The sequence below is a fragment of the Pan paniscus genome, chromosome 23 (assembly GCF_029289425.2).
Source record: "Pan paniscus chromosome 23, NHGRI_mPanPan1-v2.0_pri, whole genome shotgun sequence".
Lineage (NCBI taxonomy): Eukaryota > Metazoa > Chordata > Mammalia > Primates > Hominidae > Pan > Pan paniscus.
Genome location: NC_085927.1, coordinates 53678196 through 53700048, shown reverse-complemented (window position 1 = coordinate 53700048; position 21853 = coordinate 53678196). Strand labels below are relative to the sequence as shown.

The 21853-nt window shown below is 49.1% G+C and overlaps 2 protein-coding genes across 4 annotated transcripts in view; both read left to right on the top strand.

Annotated features, from left to right (window-relative positions):
- PNPLA5 (patatin like phospholipase domain containing 5) overlaps positions 1-9275 on the top strand; it is a 29483-nt gene extending 20208 nt beyond the window's left edge. For 2 of the 3 annotated variants that reach the window (XM_055105424.2, XM_055105422.2), the window contains one exon: positions 6564-9275. In XM_055105424.2, the coding sequence (XP_054961399.2) occupies positions 6564-6669 (106 nt within the window). In that variant the 3' untranslated portion in view covers positions 6670-9275. The remainder of the gene's footprint in view (positions 1-6563) is intronic. The other variant, XR_008622477.2, reaches the window with a different exon arrangement.
- A 68-nt stretch (positions 9276-9343) lies between these two features.
- The window catches only part of SULT4A1 (sulfotransferase family 4A member 1), a 38977-nt gene continuing 26467 nt past the window's right edge, over positions 9344-21853 (top strand). The window contains exon 1 of the mRNA XM_034949167.4: positions 9344-9638. Within this exon, the coding sequence (XP_034805058.1) occupies positions 9470-9638 (169 nt within the window). The 5' untranslated portion in view covers positions 9344-9469. The remainder of the gene's footprint in view (positions 9639-21853) is intronic.

Below are 21853 nucleotides of genomic sequence, written 5' to 3'. Positions count from 1 at the left end.
TAATTCTTCACAGAACTAGAAAAAACAATTCTAAAATTCATATGGAAACAAAAAAGAGCCCACATAGTCAAATCAAGACTAAGCAAAAAGAACAAATCTGGAGGCATCAGATTACATTATTTCAAACTATACTATAAGGCCATAGTCACCAAAACAGCATGGTACTGGTATAAAAATAGACACATAGACCAGAAATAAACCCAAATACTTACAGCCAACCGATCTTTGACAAAGCAAACAAAAACATAAGGTGGGGAAAGGACACCCTATTCAACAGTGGTGCTGGGATAATTGGCAAGACACATGTAGGAGAATGAAACTGGATCTCTCACCTTATACAAAAATCAACTCAAGATCGATCAAAGACTTAAATCTAAGACCTGAAACTATAAAAATTCTAGAAGATAACATCAGACAGACCCTTCTAGACATTGGCTTAGGCAAGGGTTTCATGACCAAGAACCTAAAAGCGAATAAACGAGAAAAACAAAGATAAATAGCTTGGACTTAAATTAAAGAGCTTTTTGCAGGGCAAAAGCAACAGTGAGCAGAGTAAACAGACAACCCACAGAGTGGGAGAAAATCTTCCCAATCTATTCAACTGACAAAGAATAGTATCCAGAATCTACAATGAATGCAAACAAATTAGCAAGAAAAAAAACAATCTCATCAAAAAGTGGGCTAAGGACGTGAATAGACAAATCTCAAAAGAAGATATACAAATGGTCAACAAACATATGAAAAAATGTTCATCATCACTAATGATCAGGGAAATGGAAATCGAAACGACAATGCAATAGCACCTTACTCCTGCAAGAATGGCCATAATCAAAAAATCAAAAAATAATAGATGTTGGCATGGATGTGGTGAACAGGGAACCCTTCTACACAGCTGGTGGGAATGTAAACTAGTACAACCACTATGGAAAACAGTGTGGAGAGTCCTTAAAGAACTAAAAGTAGAACTACCATTTCATCTAGCAATCTGGCTACTGGGTGTCTACCCAGAGGAAAAAAAGTCATTATATGAAAAAGATACTTCACATGCATGTTTATAGCAGCACAGTTCTCAATTGCAAAAATGTGGAACCAACCCAAATGTCCATCAATCAATGAGTGGATAAAGAAACTGTGGTGTATATATATGATGGAATGCTACTCAGCCATCAGCCATAAAAAAGAAATGAATTGACGGTATTTGCAGTACTTGCAGCAATCTGGGTAAGATTGGAGGCTATATTCTTTTTTTTTTTTTTTGAGACAGAGTCTCGCTCTGTCACCCAGGCTGGAGGGCAGTGGCGCAATCTTGGCTCACTGAAAGCTCTGCCGATTGGAGGCTATATTCTAAGTGAAGTAACTCAGAAATGGAAAACCAAATATTATATGTTCTCACTCATAAATGAGAGCTAAGCTATGAGGATGCAAAGGCATAAGAATGACACAATGGACTTTGGGGACTCAGGGGGAAAGGGTTCTAAGGGGGTGAGGGATAAAAGACTACAAATTGGGTGCAGTGTATACTGCTCAGGTGATGGGTGCACCAAAATCTCACAAATCACCACTAAAGAACTTACTCGTGTAACCAAACACCACCTGTTCCCCAGTTACCTATGGAAATAAAACATTTAAAAAAAACTATAGTCCAGTATCACAACCAAGATACTGGCATTGATAGATCACTTCACATGGAAGGGTCCCTGATGTTTTCCTTTCATAGGCACACTCATTTCCCTTCTGCTCCCACCCTCTCCTTAACCCGTAACGAACACTTGTCTATTCTCCATTTTTGTAATTTTGTTATTTCAAGAATACTATATAAATGGAATAATATAGTATGTAATCTTTGGGGCTTATCTTTTTACATTCAGCATGATTCTCTGGAGATTCATCCAGGTTGTTGCATTTATCAATCGTTCATTCCTTTTTTACCACTGAATAGTATTCCATAGTATGGATGTACCATACATAGTTTGTTTAACCATTCGCTCAGTGAATGAATATATCAATACTTTGTTTCCAGTTTTTGCTGTTATGAATAAAGCTACTAGAAACGTTAAAAAGAGAATATTTTCTATCTGTGATTCCAAAAGGGGGTAGGATATAATGAGGCATGCCCGACCACTGCTTCCCATCATATATACATATATATATATAATCATGAGATTACAGGCACACACTACATCTGGCTAATTTTTGTATTTTTAGTAGAGACAGGGTTTCGCCATGTTGGTCAGACTGGTCTCGAACTCCTGACCTCAGACAATCCATCCTCCTTGGCCACCCAAAGTGCTGGGATTACAGCTGTGAGCCACTGCGCCCGGCCTTTTTTATTTTTTATTTTTTTAAATTGAGATGAATCTTACTCTGTTGCCCAGGCTGGAGTGCAGTGGCATGCTCTTGGCTCACTACAACCTCTGCCTCCCAGGTTCAAGCTATTCTGGTGCCTCAGCCTCCCATGTAGCTGGGATTACAGGCGTGTGCCACAACACCCGGCTAAGTTTTTGTATTTTTAGTAGAGTCGGGGTTTCATTATGTTGGCCAGGCTGGTCTCAAATTCCTGACCTCAAGTGATCCACCCGCCTTGGTCTCCCAAAGTGCTAGGATTACAGGCATGAGCCACGACGCCCGGCCTCAAGGGCCAGATTCTTTACTGCATCCTGTTTCATCAGCAAGGTCTTTGTGACCCGTACCTTGTTCTGACCTACTATCTCATTCTGGGACTAAGAATGCCTAGCCCCCTGGGAATGCAGCCCAGTAGTTCTCAGCATTATTTTACCCAGCCCCTATTCAAAAAGGAGTCACTCTGGTTTGAATGCCTCTGACAATATGGGATGATACATTTCAATTTGCACCTATTTATCCAATCTGTCTTTTCTCCCCTTTTCTCTATCTCAATCTAACAACCTCTAACCCAAATTTCTCCAAAGCCATCAGCTTGGGTTTTTTTGTTTGTTTGTTTGTTTGTTTGTTTTCTGTCACCCAGGCTGGAGTGCAGGGGGCATGATCTTGGCTCACTGCAGCTTTGACCTCCCAGGCTCAAGCAATCCTCCTGTCTCAGCCTCCTGAGTAGCTGGGCATGTGTGTGCCACCACATCTGGTCAATTTTTTCTATTTTGAAAAAGATGGGGTTTTGCTGTGTTGCCCAAGCTGGTCTTGAACTCCTGGGCTCAAGTGAGCCTCCCACCTCAGCCTCCCAAAGTGCTGTGATTACAGGTGTGAGCCACTGCAGCCATCCTGGTTTGGCTTTTGATATGTGAAACTTGTTTGAAGTTTCAAAGTGGAGAATTGAAGGAAATTAAAATATTTTACATCAAAATATATTTCTTTGACATATTTTGAAATGGCTGCCACTTGGTCATCTTGACAGAAGTGGCCTTGCAAAGCTGCCTTAAGTGGGGAAATTTGCATCTGTAGAGAATCTCATGCATGCTGCCAGGCCCTTCCCCTCCCCCACCTTTCTATTCTTTCCCCAGACCCAAGAGCGATTGGGACTCTCACACCCTTTACCATCTATTCTCTCCAAGGGAGGCTTCATCCACATAACAAGGACATCTTTGGTAGTCAAGCTTCTTTTCCCCTCTCATAATCTGTTTTACTAGAATCTAAGCTCCTGTTCTTTCTGTAACCTCAAAATGGTATGTAAGATTCTGTAACTCATGGGGAAGCTGGGCCTTCATTCTGAAGGCTCCCGTGTATGCACATTAAATTTGTATGCCTTTTCTCCTATTAAGAAGAAGATAGCACATAGAAATAGGAAAAGATGCCCCAAGACAGAACATAACAAAGGAAAATCAGGGGCATCGGGAGTTGTGGTCACCCAGCGTGCCAGGATGGAAGGGCAGGGGGATAAAGGGGAAGCTGTGCGTTCAGCACCGCGGACAGCGACCTGCCTTCCCTGCTGTCTCAGCAGCCTTGGGAGTGGGTATCAGAGGGCTGAGATTTGGAGATCTGCTAGATTAACCTTACTGAAGAAGAGCCTCTTCAGGACAAAGTGCTATCCAGCCCCTTCTTATGCCCCTTCTTATGCAGCGGTGAGGTTTTCTCTATTCAAAGGCTCAGGCCTTGATGGACATTTTCGGCTCATGAGAAGTTACTGCTTTCTGCTCTTTAAGGATATCTTGTCAAAAAACAATTGGTCATAGATGTTTGGGTATATTTTTGAGCTTTCTATTCTGTTCCATTTATTTACATGTTTATGCTTATGTCAGTTACATATTGTTTTGATTTACAGTGTTAAGGTAAGTAGCTTTATAATAAGTCTTTAAATCAGGTAGTGTGAGCCCTCAAACTTTGCTATTCTTTTTAAAAATTATTTTGCCTATTCTAGGTTCTTTATTTTTCTTATTATTTATTTATTTTGAGATGGAGTCTCGCTCTGTCGCCCAGGCTGGAGTGCAGTGGCACAATCTCGGCTCACTGCAATCTCCGCCTCCCGGGTTCACGCCATTCTCTTGTCTCAGCCTCCCCAGTAGCTGGGATTACAGGCACCCGCCACCGTGCCCAGCTAATTTTTTGTATTTTTAGTAGAGACGGGGTTTCACCGTCTTAGCCAGGATGGTCTCGATCTCCTGATCTCATGATCCGCCCGCCTTGGCCTCCCAAAGTGCTGGGATTACAGGCGTGAGCCACCGCGCCTGGCCTATTTTTCTATATAAATTTTAGAGTCAGCTTGTCAATTTCAACAGCAGAGTCCAGTGGGATTTTACCTGGAATTGCACTGACTCTATAGATAAATGTGAGGAGGCCAGGCATGGTGGCTCATGCCTGTAATCCCAGCACTTTGGGAGGCCGAGGCAGGCAGATCACGAGGTCAGGAGTTTGAGACTAGCCTGGCCAGCATGGTGAAACCCTGTCTCTACTAAAAACAATACAAAAAAATGAGCCGGGCATGGTGATGCGTGCCTGTAATCCCAGCTAGTCAGGAGGCTGAGGCAGGAGAATTGCTTGAACCCAGGAGGCAGAGGTTGCAGTGAGCCAAGATCGTGCCACTGCACTCCAGCCTGGGCGACAGAGTGAGACTCTGTCTCAAACAAACAAACAAAAAAAAGTGAGAATGGGCAGAATGGGCACCTTAACAATGCTGAATCCATGAACAGGGTATAATTCTCCATTTCTTTAAGTTTTAAAACATTTCTCTCACTAATGTTTTGTAGGTTTTGCTATACAAATCTTGTGCATATTTTCCTACATATAAGTATTTAATAGTTTTTAATGCTATTAAAAATGGTATTTTTGAAATTTCAATTCCCAATTGTTGGTTGCTAGTATGTATAAATAGGATTGTTTTTATTTGTTGGCCTTGTATCCTATGACCTTGCTAAACTCACTTATTAGTTCTAGCAGCCTTTTTGCAAATTCCTAGGGATTTTCTGTTAATAAAGGTTTTTCTTTAGGTTTCTATTCTGAAAAAAAGTTAAACGTATAGAAAAGTTTACTGCAATTGCGGTAGGCAGAATAACAGTCCTCCAAAGATGTCCACATTCCAGTCCTTGGAGCCTGTGAATATGTTATATTATATGTCAAAGTCAAACTAAGGCTGTAGATGAAATTAAGGTTGCTGATCAGCTGATTTTAAAATAGGGAGATTATCTTGGATTATTGGGTGGGTACAATGTAATCACAAGGGTCCTTAAAAGTGGAGGACGGAGACAGAAGAAGAGTCAGTGTAAAAGCAATATGGCCAAGCGCGGTGGGTCATGCCTATAATCCCAGCACTTCGGGAGTTCGAGGCAGGTGGATCAACTGAGGTCGGGAGTTCAAGACCAGCTTCACCAACATAGAGAAACCCTGCCTCTAATAAAAATAAAAAATCAGTCGGGCGTGGTAGTGCATGCCTATAATCCCAGCTACTCAGGAGGCTGAGGCAGGAGAATCGCTTGAACCTGGGAGGCGGAGGTTGCAGTGATCCGAGATCGTGCCACTGTACTCCAGCCTGGGCAACAAGAGTGAAACTTTGTCTCAAATAAATAAGTAAACAAAAAGAGTGATACGATGTGAGAAAGACTGTGTCTGCCATTTTGAAGATGGAAAGAGACCATGAGCTAGAGAATGTGGGTGGCTTCTAGAAGCTAAAGAAAGCAAGGAAATAGGTTCTCCCCTGGATCCTCCAGAAAGGAATGCAGCCCTGCTGACACCTTCCTTTTGGTCTAGTGGTACCAGCATCAGACTTCTGACTTACAGAACTGAGTTTGTGGTAACTCATTATAGCAAAATAGAAAATGACTACATAATGAACATATATCATCACCTACATTCACCAATTGTGGCTTTTCCCACATTTTCTTTCTCGCTCTCAATGTGTATACATACATGTGCTTGCATTAGGGTTATAATTGTGGTTTTATTTTTGTAAAACCATTTGAAAGTAAGTGGCAGACATCATGATTCTTCACCCCCAAATACTTCCACATGTACCTCTGAGGCAAATGGGCATTTTTACATAACCACAGTGCAGTCTTCAAATTTAGGAAATTTAAAATAGAACATTATCTAATCTAGAGTCTATATTCAAATATTGCAAATTATCTCATTAATGTCCATTATGGCTTTTTTTTTTTTTTCAGACGGAGTCTTGTTCTGTCACCCAGGCTGGAGTGCAGTGGTGCAATCTCGGCCCACTGCAACTTCCATCTCCCAGGTTCAAGCAATCCTCCTGCCTCAGCCTCCTGAGTAGCTGGGATTATGGTGTGTGTCACCACTCCCAGCTAATTTTGACCAGACCTCACTTACAAAACAAACCCAAAGATAAATGCAACAATTTCAAGATAGTGACCACAGACCATTAAATTCCAAAGTGTGGGTCCCTTCTGAGCACAGAACCCTGTGTGACTCCCCTGGTTGTGTATCCGTGAAGCAAGGCCTGCATCTATGTCCATGTCTGTACTTTTATCTATGTCTATATCTTCATGTAACCGCCACTAAGAGCAAGCTATGATGTTTCCAACACTATGGAGGGTAGGTAACCTTGAGTCTGCTCCCAGTCAACCCTCTTTCCACTGCCCCAGGTTAAGACTATTCTCACCTCTATCACTATGGATCAGTTTTGCTTGGTTTTGACTGTATATAAATAGAATCATATGACATACCATTTTTTGTGCTTAGTTTGTTCATCATTTTGACTGTGACATTCTTCTCAGTTACATTCCTTTTTTTAAAAAAATTACTGTATTCCATTGTATGAATATATCACAATTTATCTATTCTACTGTTGGGTATGTGGGTTTTTTCCCATTTTTGTCTAACATGCTCAAATTGTTTCCGATTTGACCTATGGTAATACTTTCATGCTATACCCTGTGTCCTTCTGACCTATTCCCAACATTTTTGAACTTGCAGGAGTTCAAGACTCAACAAGACGTTTTAGGCTCATCTTGTACTTTCCTCGCCCTGGAGTTGGCTTTTTCTCCAAGAAACCCCAGGTTCATTTGGTGAGGGAAGTATTTAGCAAAGATCTGGGCAGTGGGTATGCCTAGTATTATTGAGATATCATTGCCTAAAGGCTTTTCCAGCAAATATAAGAAATAGGAATTTAAAAATATCATAAACTCATGTCAATACCTCCAATTCCAATCCAATACCATAGAGTTCTTCCCTGCCTTCTCGCATTCCCCACTTACATCTTCCTTCTCCCACAGTGAGAACCCTCACCTGAAACATCAGGATATTCATTCATTCACTCAGTCCCTCTAGCTTTTGGCTAGATGCCCTTTTGCCATTGGCCTAATTATTCTGAATAAAGGCTGGGTGCTCGGAATGTCCTCTTTCTTTTTTGGAAAGACATCTACAAGCTTCCCAAGTCAGGATTAATTGCTGTTTCCTCTCTCTGTCTGCTATGTACACATGGCCTGCGCTTCTCAGCCCATGTGTACGTCTTTGGTGTCAGAATGCACGTGTCTCACTCTACAGTAAGAAGGAGAGAGTAGGAATAGGTCCCGTCCAGCCACTCTGCTCCAGATTCTTGTTGGTGTAAACTCCTTCCATCCTCCTGGCTACACTACTTAGAGGTAGGAATCATTCTTTTCCTTTACACAGCTGATGATGCTCGGCTGCAGAGAATGAGAGCAGGCTGTGTTGTTTTCATCTTTGTGCTTCCCCAGGCATGTTAGTAGGTGCTTCATATATGTCTGTTGAGTGCATGACTGGCAAGGGGTTGCACTGAGATCTCTAGAACTCGGTTGCTCTCAAATTATAGTTTGCACAAGAAGTGCCTTACTAAATGTATATTTTTGTAATTTTTCTCCACAGATCTGGGGTCCTGGAATTTGCAATCCAACACTCCCCTCCCCTACTTGTGGGATATTAAGAAGCACTTTTTGGCTGGGTGAGGTGGTTCACACCTGTAATCCCAGCACTTTGGGAGGCCAAGGTGGGCAGATCACGAGGTCAGGAGATTGAGACCATCCTGGCTAACACGATGAAACCCCGCCCCTACTAAAACAAACAAACAAAAAATACAAAAAATTAGCCAGGCATGGTGGCATGTGCCTGTAGTCCCAGCTACTCGGGAGGCTGAGCCAGGAGAATGGCGTAAACCCGGGAGGTGGAGCTTGCAGTGAGCTGAGATCGCGCCCCTGCACTCCAGCCTGGGCGACACAGCGAGACTCCATCTCAAAAAAAAAAGCACTTTTTTTTTTTGGCTGGACTAGGTGGCCCATACTTTTTTTTTTTTTTTTTTTTTTTGTTAGAAGATCTCATCCTGTTGCCCAGACTGGAGTGCAGTGGTGCAAGCTCACAGCTCACTGCTAATTTTTTTTTTTTTGTATGTTTGTAGAGATGCGGTTTCACCATTTACCCAGGTTGGTCTCGAACTCTTGACCTAAGGAGATCCGCCCGTGCTCAACCTCTCAAAGTGCTGGGATTACAGGCGTGATCCACCGTGCCTGGCGAAGACGCATATTTTTAATAGGACCTAACATTTACCTGAAATTATCTTGGTTATTTACCAATGTAAGCTCCAACAGGGCCAGGCTTCTGCTTGCTTCTACCCTGACGCGTGTCGGGGGCCTAGCTCAGTGTCTGGCACAGCACTAAGCACGTGTTGAATGGACGACTACCTTTCAGGGCCTTCCAGCCAGGGTATCTCATGCGTCTGTGTTGAGCGCTTGCTGAGTGACAGAAGCTATGAGCGGAATGAACGCACGCACGACTGAGGAGGCTGCAGACCGCGGGCCAGGGTCTCTGTCAGCCCCGGCAGCGGGTGGGTGACCCCGGCCGGGGGCGGGGAGGGGAGGGCGCGGCTCCGCGGCGCCATGACGTCACGCCCGTGCAGCGCCGCGGCCGCGTGCCGGGCGGCGCCATGACGTCATACCCGCGGAGCCTCCGCCGCGCGTCGGCGGCGCCATGACGTCACGCCTGCGGAGCTGCCGCTGCGCGCCGGTGGGGCGCGAGCGTGTGCGGGGCGCGGGCGCGGGCGCGTGCGGGCTGCGAGCCGGGAGGCGGCGGCGGCGACGGCGACGGCGACGGCGGCGGAATGGCGGAGAGCGAGGCCGAGACCCCCAGCACCCCGGGGGAGTTCGAGAGCAAGTACTTCGAGTTCCATGGCGTGCGGCTGCCGCCCTTCTGCCGCGGGAAGATGGAGGAGATCGCCAACTTCCCGGTGCGGCCCAGCGACGTGTGGATCGTCACCTACCCCAAGTCCGGTGAGCCCCGCGCCGACCGCGCCCGCCACGCCATGCCCCAGCCCTGCAGCGCGGCCGCGTAGACGCCGCGCCCGCGCCCGGGGCTTCTGCCGGGCCGGGTGGTCGCCCTTGGCCTCCGCCCCCGCCGTGCCCACCGCTCTCCCGATGCTCGGATCCCTGCGGGGCGGGGTGGGGTGGGGTGGGGGTGGGAAGGGGCTTGGTTCTCATCTGGGGAAACCAAGGTCAGAGACCTTCGGGAGCGGCCCGTTCCGTGGAGATGGAGCCTATTTGGCCGGCGCTGCAGGAGGATGGGCCCAGGGCCGCCACCCATCCCTGCTTCTCCCTTTACCTGGCTGGCTGTGTGACCTTGGACAGGTCACTCAACCTCTCTGTTCCTGAATCCTGCCCAACCTTTGATGAGTGCAAAGTCCTGGTGTTCACCTGGGAAGGGAGATAACATGGGCGTCAGGGCTTTCAGCGTGGAAACGTAACGTCCCTCCTTTCCAGCGTGGGCTCCGGGTGGGGGATGGGACCAGTCCCCGCCTGGAGTGCCTTGCTTGTACATTCTCTTGTTTCAGGGCTGCCTCCATCACCGAGGCAGGACCTGGGGCATTCACATTTCCCAGCATTAGCTGACGTCACTTTCACAATAACAGCTGTGTGAGCTAGTGGTGGTCATTCCCACTTTACAGTCTAGGCACAGAGGCTCAGAGAGGGGAAGAGGCTGGTCCAAGGTCACTCAGCTGGTGAGTGGCTGACCTGGGAATTAAAGCTAGGCTGGTCTGTTTCCAGACCTGAGGTAGGAGATTGTATAGTACCCCATCTGAGGTTTTTAGGGAAAGGAGGTAGCAGCTTTCCTGTTCTGTAAACGTGCCCTGGGATTCCCTTGTTGCCACTGTATTTGAGGCAGACACAGCGTGGTTTAGAAGGTGTCTGGCTCTAAGGTCACGCCGGACCAGCAGTCGGGCAGTTTCAGGAAAAGCTGTAGGCTTGGCTGTTGTAGCTGTATGGAGTTCCAGACACCTGAGGGCAGGTCTCTGACATTCTTCTGAGGAAGACTGGAGTAGGGACTCTCAGTGGAGGGTGTTGGTTGGAGAACAGAGCGTTCGATGGGCTGCTATCTTGAGCACATGCCAGTTGCCGCATGGGGTGGGACCTAAAATGCTTTAGGAATGGCTAAGCGTGTCGTTGGCTTTTGTGGCCACTCATTAAGTCCTGCGGGCCAAGTGCTCTATCGCTGTTAATCTGTGAGGGACTCTTACACCTTTTTTTTCAGAGGCTCAGAGAAGGCACAAATTGTTCGGAGTCACACAGTTGCTGTGGGACAGAGGTCAGGTCTAGCTAGGTCTCCCAGTCCACGGCCAGCCTCTCCCCTGCCTTATGGGTGCTCCGTTGCCCTTGGAAAACCATGAGGGCCCAAGAAGGAGGGGGACCCAGCCTTCTTTCTAGGAGGCTTTAAAATGCTGGAAGTCTCAGCCACTTAGGGATTTTGAGGTTTGTGTCACTTCTCTGAGGCCCCTCCAAGTGGACTTCAGGTAGCCCAGTTCATATTCTTTTCCTTTCCTTCCATCTGCTACTGGGGATGGATTTGTAGCAGGCATCAGTGCTTACACATTAAGAACCTGGCTTCGGAGTTGGAAGTCCTGGGTTTGAATGCAGTTTTGCGGCTTACCAGCAGAGTGACCCTGGGCAGATCATAGAATCCCATTGAGCTGTGGTCTCTGCGGAGGGAGAGGAGACCACCTCGGCCCGCTGATGTGTGGCTGTGAGGATGAGCAAAATGGCGGGTGAGAGCGCTTAGCCCAGGTCCAGACACATGCTGGAAAGGCTCGTGGTTAATGCTGACTTTTAAGCCCTGAACACCTGTTGTGCCCAGATGCTTTGCTAGGGGCTGGGGAAGCCGAGAGGGGCCCATCTGGTGCCTGTCCTTAGTGAGCTCTCAGTCTGATGGGGGAGACATGGTTGGTGCTGGGGTTGGGGCAAGTAGCCAGGACTAACAGGTACCCCATTCACCTGCCATGGCAGGGAACCCACGGGCCTCCTTGGATTTCCAGTGCCCAGGTGTAGGAGATCCTAATGAACTTGCAGGTGGTCAGAGCCGGAAGGGCCTGGTCCCTTGTCAGCCCCTTCCCACCCTCTGCTGATGGAGAAACTGGGGTTCACAGGGGTGGTGGGGGCTTTCTGGTGGCTAAGGCAATGATAATTAGATCCCGCCTTCGCTTCCTGTCCGGTATTTTTTCCCACAACCCCGTGCTGCTTGCTCGGATTCTTTTTGTGCTTGTGACATTCTAGCTTAGATGGCGGGTTAGGACTGTGCTCTCCAGCGTAGGAGCCTCTGCCCACAGGCGGCTGCTTACATCTAATGAATTAAAATGAAATAAAAGTGGAAATTCTGTTCCTCAGTAGCATCACCATGTTTCAGGTGCTCAGTAGCCACATGGGGCTAGCGGCTGCCGTATTGGGTGGCGCAGATATGGAGTGTTCCCATCACAGCTGAAAGTTCTGCTGCACAGCGCCAGGTAAAACCGTGATCCAGACAGTAGGAGCCCATTGTGTCTTCTGAGAAGGACCTTTCTGTTGATGACCGACTTTGTTCCTATTCATTCTTACAGCGTAGTTGGTCCTGGGACGGTGGTTGTATTAAATCCGATTGTGTCTGTGAAAATATTTTGTCCCTGTGTGTTGGTTTGATGCAATCACTGCCAGTGGTTTTGTCAACAGGTTGATTTGAATTGGGTGCTCGTCCCCGAGGGGGCACAGCCCCAAAGTCATGGAGCTTGGGCTTTGAAATACGGTCCCTGGCTCAGCCAGAGCACCCACTGCCCTGAGTTTATTTTCCCCCTGGTTCCGGCCAGTCCTGAAGTGTGTGTGCATTCTCACTGATGCAGACGGAAGCTTCTGGGCCTGGGCGTGGGTGAGCCACCTGGTTTCTTTGAACCTCAGTTTGCTCATTAAAAATGAGAGGATTTGACCAGATTGATTCATTTAAGTCTTACATTTTCAGACAACTCAGGGGTTGAAGCTGAGGGGAGCTGAAGCTGAGGGGAGACTCATGGTGTGCAGGTCCCAGGCTAGATGGATGTCCTAGTTTTCTTGGTGTGTATGTCACTGTGCCTGGGAGAGACAGGTTTCAGAAGGGCTGGGCATGAGGTGATGGTGACCTTGTGGCACTTGCAGTGACATGGGGGAAGCCAGAATCCTAACACTGAAAAGTTAACTGACAAGCCAGGGTGGCTGTTCTCAGGGTCAGGTAAATGGCCTGGTAATGAGGGTTCTGAAGAGGAGGATCTCGGGAGACTGCATGGAGGAGGAGACAGGTTGGGTGGATTACCCATTACAGATGCTGTTTTGTCCTCTACCCACTTTGATTCTCAGGACGGCCCTGTGCTCTTGTGATTATTTCCTTTTTATAGATGTGAAAATGAGGGCCTAGGGAGGACAAAGGGCTGGGGTAGTGGCAGCACCGAGTGTAGATCCTGGAGAGAAACCACCCACAGGAGGGGGTAAGAGAGGCGTGGGGGTGGGAGCTAGCACCTACCAGCGCTTCCTGGGTTACCAGTTTGTTCTGAGATGAGGGAGCATGCGGAGCCCTTTGAGCTTTACCACACAGGGTAACAGTGTTTCACAGCAGTGTGGTGAGTTACCTGCGTCCTATGAGGGAATGCAGAGGCCTGAAGAATGGAACGTGTGGTTTTGTACCAGAAGAACTGAGAAGTTCCTCTTTCCCCATCCTTCTCCTCTTGCTCCCTCATGCCTTCCCCTTTGTCTTCCGGCTGTTACACCTACTCAGGAGGCTTGACCTGGGGAAGGGGCTGCCAAAGCAAGTGTCCTGGGTCTGCGGGGGTCACGTTTCTCCCCATCACTCAACCGGGCTGGGAGGCAAAAGCCTGCAGAATGACTTCTGGAGGAAGAAGGAGATGGGGCTGCTGGGAGCACAGCCTCCTGAGTAGTTGGCCCTGGTTGAACAGGAAGAGACCCTGAGTCTGCTTGTCTGAGCTCCAGGGCCTCGTCTTAGATGCCTCCTTTCTCATTCTTCCCAGACAGCAATGACTCCTCCTCCCCCGTGCCCTTGTTACTTGGCTTCTACAAGGGGGTGCATCAGCCCCCCAAGCAGCTCTCAGATCTGTTGGCTGCTTCAGCCCCTGCCACAGCCTTAGGATTCTTCCCCTCTCACCTGGAGTGTTGCAGTGGCCTCTTCCTGAGTCCCCCTTCGGCTCATCTTTCGCTTGGTAGCTAGAGTGATTTCCTAGAAACACCAGTCTAACTTGGGGACTCCCAGCTTAGAGTTCTTTACCGGCTCCCATTGCTGCCAGGCAGCATTCACCCCCTTAGCCTGCCCTTATGTGACCTGGACTCCACCTGTTCCACCTCCTTGCTCGCCAGCCACGGGGATCTGTCTGCTCCTCTTGTCCGGTATGTTGCTCTCCTCCCCTCATGTCTCCTTTCCCCCATGTTGCCCTCTGATTACCTGATGACTTCCCATCTTCAAGTCCACTTGTCTGTTAAATGAGGGGCTAAACATTCTTCCTAGGCCTCCCCTGTAGTATCTTTCAGAACTCTAGAGATGATCCTCCTGTGTCTTCTGGCTTGCATAGTTTCTTTTACTTATTTATCTTTATTTTTATTTTTTTGGAGACAGGGTCTTGCTCTGTCATGCAGGCTGGAGTGCTCATTGTAGCCTCAACCTCCTGGACTCAAGTGATCCTCCCACCTCAGCCTCCCGAGTAGCTGGGACCACAGGCATGAGCCACAATGCCTGGCTAATTTTTTAATTTTTTGTAGGGGTGGGGGTCTTGCCATATTGACCAGGTTGGTCTTGAACTCCTGGGCTTAAATAATCCTCCTGCCTTGGCCTCCCAGCGTCCTGGGATTATGGGTGTGAGCCACCATGGCTGGCCATAGTTTCTTTTGCCTTGGCCTCCCAAAGTGCTGGGATTACAGGTGTGAGTCACAGTGCTTGGCCATAGTTTCTTTTCTTTCTTTCTTTTTTTTTCTTTCTTTCCTTTTTTTTTTTTTGAGACAGGATCTTACTCTATTGCCCAGGCTGGAGTGCAGTGATGCAATCATGGCTCACTGCAGCCTCCGCCTCCTGGGCTCAAGCAATCCTCCTGCCTCAGCCTCCCAAGTAGCTAGGACTGCAGGTGTGCGCCACCACACCTGGCTAATTTTTTGTATTTTTGTAGAGATAGGGTCTCACCACGTTGCCTAGGCTGGTCTTGGACTCATGGGCTCAAATGATCCTCTTACCTCGGCCTCCCAAAGTGCTGAGATTACAGGCGTGAGCTGCTATGCCAGGCCTTGGCTTGTTTAGCTTCTGCTGAAATGTTGGCTTGTTCTTTTTTCCACTGGGTAGTGTGCCTGTTTTCCTCTGGCTGCCTTCAATGTTTTCTCTTTGTCTTTGATTTTCAGCACTTTGAATATGGTATGTCTAGGGTTTTTGTATGTGTGTGTTAATTATTCTACTTGGGATTCCTCTAAGCCTCTTGGATCTGTGGTTTGATGCTTTTCATTATTTTGGAAAAATTCTCAGCCATTATCTTAGAAAATGTTTCTTTTACCTCATTCTTTCTTCCTTTGAGATTCCAATTACATATATGTTAGATTGTTTGATGTTGTCCTCCAGCTCTTGGATGTTGTATTCTGTTTTCTTCCCTCTTTTTTCTTTCTTTTTTTTTTTTTTTTTTTTTTTTTTGAGACAGGATCTCACTGTGCTGCTCAGACTGGCCTAGAATTCCTGGGCTTAAGCAGTCCTCTTTCCTCAGCCTCCTGAGTAGCTGGGTCTGCAGGCATACTGCTGCACCTGGCTTCTTTCTTTTTCTCTTTTTGTTCCAGTTTGGGTAATCTCTGTGGACCAATCTGTGGCTAACTGCTCCTTTCTTCTGCTGTGTCAAGTCTGCTGATGAGCTGTCAGAAGCATTCAATGTTTCTGTTATGTTTTTTTTCCCTCTAGCATTTCCACTTAGAGTTTCCATTTCTCTGCTGAAATAATCCCATCTATTCATGTGTGTTGTCCATCTTTTCCTTGGGAACCTTTAACATGTTAATCAGACTTCTTAAAAATTCCATGAGTCTAATTCTGTTGATTGCTTTGTCTCTTGACAGTTTTGTTTGTGTGTGTGTGTGTGTGCCTTTTTTGTGAATAGTACCTTTTGACTGCTCAACACAGCATATTAGATAGTAGAGACTAAGGTCAGCCATATTTATGCTTGCAAATGAGGCCGGCTTTTTAACTGCTAGGCCATTAGTATAAGGAATTGAGTTAACCCCGCCTCGTTGGTCTGGTTTGGGTTCGGGTGTTGATCTGATTACCTTGAGTGACCACTGGTTTCATATTATTGTAGTGTTAGCTTGCATTCAGTGGAGGGGCTGAGTTTCCAGAGGTTTTTTTCTCAGTGTTCCTGCTCCACCTCCACCTTTTGGTCTTCCTCGTAGGTCTGAACCTTGGAGGAGTTTTGTCTGCACACTCTTGCCCCTGTGCCAGTGATCGACTCTGCTGTTATCTGTTACTTTGGTTTAGTAGCTTGGTAGGGAGGGTTTGGGGTTCTCTGTTGTGTTGTCTAGCTGCAGTCTTCTGCAGGCTCCATGTTGCTGGGTCTGGGTAGGGCTTTTTCATTGATCCTGCCCTCCTCTGAGTGGCAGCCAAACTGCCTGGATGGTAACTCTTGTGCAGGAGTTTCATGTCCCTTCTGTAGCACTGAGAATCTCTAGTAGTCAGGGCCCAGGGACAGTTTCCTGCCCCTCCCCCAAGGGCAGAGTCTTGGTTTTTCCTTTTGCCCATCTCCAGCCACATTGGGTCTTCACCAATGCCCTGGGAGGTGACATGGTTTGCTGCCCCTCTCTCAGTGGCTTAAAGCCTTTTTTCTGTAAGGGAGAAGGGTACAAGTAGGATGTTTTTCTTTTCCTACAGCCATGATACTGAGGAAGGCTCTCTCCAAAGCATGCTGCCCCCCACTCTTTCTCCTGAGCACCTGGCCTAGGTCTGGAGAAGAGCGTGTGTTTGGGTGTGAACTCTGCTCAGTGTGAGATTCTCTGGCTTCTCTGGCTTCAGAGGTTCTGTGCTGTCACATGGGCTCACCCTTGGCTTTTACCAGCATGGAAACATTTTACCTGAATTCCTCTCGCCACCTCATGGGCTGGCTTCTCTTCCTCCAGGGCCCCGTCTCAAGTGAGCTGGTGCTTGCCTCCTTCCACTCTGTGGAAGGGCCCATCTTGGTTGAGTGAAACTAGGATCTTGTATTTTATCTGACCTCTCTCTGTTAGTGTGGGGGCAGCTCTTTCCAGCATCCTGCATCTAGGGGGAAGTGGCCCTAGTGGTCCCTCCTTATCTCCGACCACTAGATCATGTGGTGGGCATGTCTGTAGCTCCTGGGATGTGGGACAGGATGTTGCACAGTGTGACTGTGTTATGGTTAGCAGGGAGCGGGCTCCTAGCGTGGGCTTCTGGAGGGAGCGAGAGGAGAGTGGAGGGCCCATTGAGAGGTAGAAGCCTCCCTAAAGCATGCTTTGGAGACTTGCTGGCATTTTCTGGAAGCTAAACCAGTCATTTTGTGGGGGCTGGTGAGCCAGAGGCCCTGGGTTGGGCTTCAGGACTTGGCTCAGCTTGAAATGAGCCAGACTCTCCTGGGACCTGTTGACCCCACCAGCGGCAGGGGCATTGGACTAGGTGGTTGGCATTTGTCCTGCTCAAGCCTCAGAACAACCAGGGAGGAAAGCGGGTTTCCTGTCTTTGTGCCAAGTACTTTGTTTTATCCTCCCCATCCTCACAACTTTGCCATGAAATAGGCCATTTTTTGGGTAAGGAACCAAGACCCTGAGAAGAAACTGGCCTAGGCCAGCCCAACTCTGCAGGTGGCATCTCCCTGCGCTGCCACCTCCTTCCAGTGGGCCTGGCTTTGGGTGGTGCCAGCCCCGGGGTCATGAGTGGGGTCAGTGCCTCATCCACTGTGACTGTCCGCACCATCGTCGCTGCTGCTGATGCCTGGAGGGTGCTCTGTGGGGAATTACATTGAGTTCATCACTGTCCTCGCCTTCCAGATGAGGAGCCCACATAGAGGGGCAGATCTTGTCCAGTGTCCCGTCGTCTGGAGGCAGCCGAGCTGGTTTCCAAATCAGGACTCTCAGATCCAGAGTCCTCATGACTGTCGCCTCTCTCAGGGCCTGCCCAGGCATGTGAGCGGGTGTGCTTTCGTACTAGAGAGTGGGCCTCCGCTAGTCAGGTGGGAGGTGGTCTCAGAAGGCAAGGGGGGAAGAAGCCAGGAAAGGGGTTCCTCTGTGGAACCCTGGGGCTCAGCCTGCCAGGATCCCTTGAGAGACGACATGAACACAGCCAGGAGCCTTCTTTGGCATGTAGGGGGCAGGTGCCAACTCTTGTCCCTTAGTGGTTGGGGGTGGCTCAGGGCGTTGGCTCCCTGCACTTCTGGGCCTGTTCCTCTGTGGCCAGGTGGGAAGCAGGTGCAGGTGCTTGAGGTCAGAAGCCCTCACCAGCGCTGCAGGTGACCTCTAGGGCAGCTGAGGGGTGTAGGTGGGCACTGGTAGGCTCTGCTGGAGGAGGGGACCAGTTATAAAGACTTAGGTCTGAATTTTGATTTTGGGCAAGGCCCTGATTCTTTCCCAGCTGGTCTTGGCCAGACTGTCCCCCGTGTGTGCAGATTGACTAGATCCCTGCTTCGGGCTGGGCTTGGCGGGGGCAGCTGTGCTCCAGGCACCTCTTTTTCTCTTCCTGGGACTAGCAGGCTAGCCTGGGCCAATGGCCTTCTCTTGGCGACAGTGGAAGTGCAGAAGAATAAGCGGAGACATGCAAAGGTCTCTGTTGGCCATGTCACATGGTTGTGCCCAGAGTCAGAGCAGGACCTTTATGAGGGGCCGTGAAGTCCCGCGGCAAAGATGTGCATGGGGCATGTGTTGGGGTCATTGCCCTGTCTGCCATTGTTGTCCGCACCATCATCACCACTACTGATGTCTTGAGAGTGCTACATGAGGGCAAACCACCACTGATGTCTTGAGAGTGCTACATGAGGGCAAACTGGGGCCCTTAATGCCGCACACCAGAGCCTCCTTTCCCTAAAGCTTCTTACAACTAGTTTCTCCCCTCATCCTTAAGGTCCCATTGCAAAGGCTGTTTTTTCACAAAAGCCTTCCCTGACTTTCTCTCACACAAGGGCGGAGCCTCTTCCCCTTGAGGCAGAGCTTCTGCCCCCTGGGGCGGAGCCTCTTCCCCCTGGGGTGGAGCCACGCTCTGCTTGCTGTGCCAGCTCTGTCTGAAGGTGCAGCAGCCTCTTGGTAGCCTCTTGGCAGCCTCGGGGTTGTATACCCGGAACAGAAGAGCTAAAGGCCTAGGAGAAGTTCACTTTGAGGAAACTGAGGCCCAGAGGAGCGGTGACTTTCAGGCCTCCCAGAGTCACTGGCAGAGCTAGGCTGGGAATCTGGTCTCCAGGTCAGAGTCTCATCAGACAGAGGCTGGGGCCAAGCCAGGGTTGCCGGAGCTTCCTGGACTGGTCAGGCCTGACTGTGGAACCCAGCATGCCACAGCTGCCTGGCATCACCCCAGCAGGAGGAGGGAGGCACGGCCAGTGACTGTGCCTGTTTCCGCTCTGCATCCAGCAGGGATCTGGCTGTAGATGTGGCCCAGAGTGGGCAGGGGTGGGGTGGGGATGGCTGCAATTCGTTTCCCAGGGTCCCAGGCCCAGAAGTGAGCTGCCACTGTCATGGGTGGAGGTCAGTCCCAGCAACTGCCCCATCTGTTTCACCCTTGCTTGATCGTAGCTAGAAAACGGTCAGAGATTTAGCCTGCAAGTGAGTACACATGGGACGTGGCCCTGTTTCGCTGCTCACTTGCTTTGTGAGCCTTGGTGCTGTGTGTGTGTAGTGTGTGTGGGTGTATGTGTGTGGTGTGTGTGCATGTGTTGTGTGTTTGTGGAGTGAGTGTGAGTGCACGTGTGCTGTGTCTGGTGTGTGTGTGCGTGCTGTGTTTGGAGGAGTGTGTGTGGTCTGTGTGTTATGTATGTGGTGTGCGTGAGTATACATGTGTGTCTGTGTGTCTGATGGGTGTGTAAAGCACTCTGGTTCTGGAGCGAAAGTTTGAGGTGCTGGGTTCACTGCCCACTGGCCTCTGTGGCCCTGGACATTCCATCCCTGAACTTGTGTGGTCCTGTGTGAAGCTGGATGGTAATAGCAGCTCCAGTAAGGTGTGTGAGACCCAAGGGGGAAGTCGTAGCGAGCTCCTGGGTCTCTGTCAGCATGTCCTCAGCTGGTGCTGTGAGCTGGGCTCCAGAAGTCTTGGTTCCCCATCTAGTTGCCAGCCGGGTGACCAGGAACTCTACTTTTCCTCTTAGAGCTTCCCGTCGTGCTCTGTGTCGAGGGCATTGTGTTGAGAGCTGAGAGACAGTGTGCGGAAGCACAGGGACAAGGACTGGCCGCAGCAGGCGTTTAACAGACGTGCTTCACCTTTTCCTTTTCCTTTTGGAGGTGGGGAGCATTCTCAGTGTCTGCTGGGGGGCAGTTCCCACCTGGATGGGGGCAGGAGCTCCCAGGTCCTGGGCTGTTGCCTGGCCCTGATGGGTTGCCCCTTTAAAAGTTCAGCTGTGGGCCAGGCGTGGTGGCTTACATTTGTAATCCCAGCACTTTGGGAGGCTGAGGCAGGAGAATTGCTTGAGCCTAGGAGTTCAAGACCGTCTGGGCAACATAGGGAGACACCCCCATCTCTACAAAAAAAAAAAAAACAAAAAAAAACCTAGCCAGGTGTGATGGTGTGTGCCTGTGGTCCCAGCTACTTAGGAGGCTGAGGTGGGAGGATCCCTTGGACCCAGGAGGGTGAGGCTGCAGTGAGCCATGTTCAGCCTGAGCCACAGAGAGAGACCCTGCCTCCAAAAACAAAAAAAAAGTCTAGCTGTTGCTGTTTCTCAGGGAGCTGGGGGATTCTGGCATCCCTGTGGATATCCTGGGACTCCAGAACCCTGTAGGGGGCTGTGTTTCAGTGGGGCAGACTGAACACACACGCTGGTGTCTGTTTCCTCTTGAAACCTCACTAAAGTGACAATAAAGGGATAGAAAGCTCTGAACTCCCAGAGCAGGAGAGGAGGGCGTGGTGGATTAGAAACCCAGAAGATCACAGGCAGGGCTGAGTGCTGTCTCACTGGGCAGGCGGGGAGCCTGAATGCCGCAGTCGGGAGGGTGGCCAGGTGGGAACCAATTCCAGCAGCCCAGCCCAGGAAGCAGCTGAGGTGGTGTCCGTGACACTGGGGATGGAAACTAGAGGCTGTCACCAAGACAGTTTTCTTCTTCGGGGACCAGAGAGGCTGTGATGTGAGGGTCCTGTGACAGCCGAAGGCTGGGACACAGGGCATGTGGGAAGTAGGGTCTCCCACAGGCTGCACACTTGGAGGGTGGGATTACCAGCCCCTCCTCTCCTCAGCTCTCAGGATGCCTGTGACCTGGTTCCAGTCTCCAGGCTGGGGTTGGAGGCACCCTCTTTTGAGAAATTGACCCCAAAGCAGAGCCCTGTACCTCCCACCGAAGTGACAGGTCCTCAGCTGTGAAAGCACCAAGGCTGCTCCCCCAGGCACGTGTGACCCACAGGGCTGCTCCCACGGTCTCTCCTTCACCTGTGAGTGGACTCAAGATCACCAGGTAGCGAGTCTCCAACAGGAAGGATAGAGACCTGCAGAGACAAAACACAAAGCAGAAAAAAGAACTCCGAGGAAGCAAAGACCATGTGAGGAGCAGAAGAAAACCTAAAAACCCAGAATACCACCACCTCCACTCATAAGTCTTTGCAGTATCCTCTGAGCATCAAGACACGTGTTGCTTTCACTAAAGGAACCAGCAGTGAAGACTGGAATAACGAGTGATCATCAAAGACTCCTGGAGATGAAAAGTGTGATGGTGGAGGTTTTAATTGCACAGTTATGAGGTTTGGGTTGTCAGGCTGAGAAAATAGCCCAGGAAGTAGAATAAAAATTTTTACAAAATGGTGACAAACAGGAGCAAAAATATAAGAAAAATGGAAGATTAATCCTGGAGTTCCAGAAAGGGAACAGAGTATGGAAGAGAGAAAATTATTGAAGCTAGATTTTCAGAATGTTCAGAGCTCAATAAAAGACACCCCCAACCCTTGCCAACTGTCTGGCCTAGTGAATGAGTAAACTGGGGCAAAGGGAAGATCTCAAAACTCCCACAGAGAGAAAACTGGGCCCCCAGGATCTCAGCGGCACCATCGGCAGTGAGAAGACAGGATGACA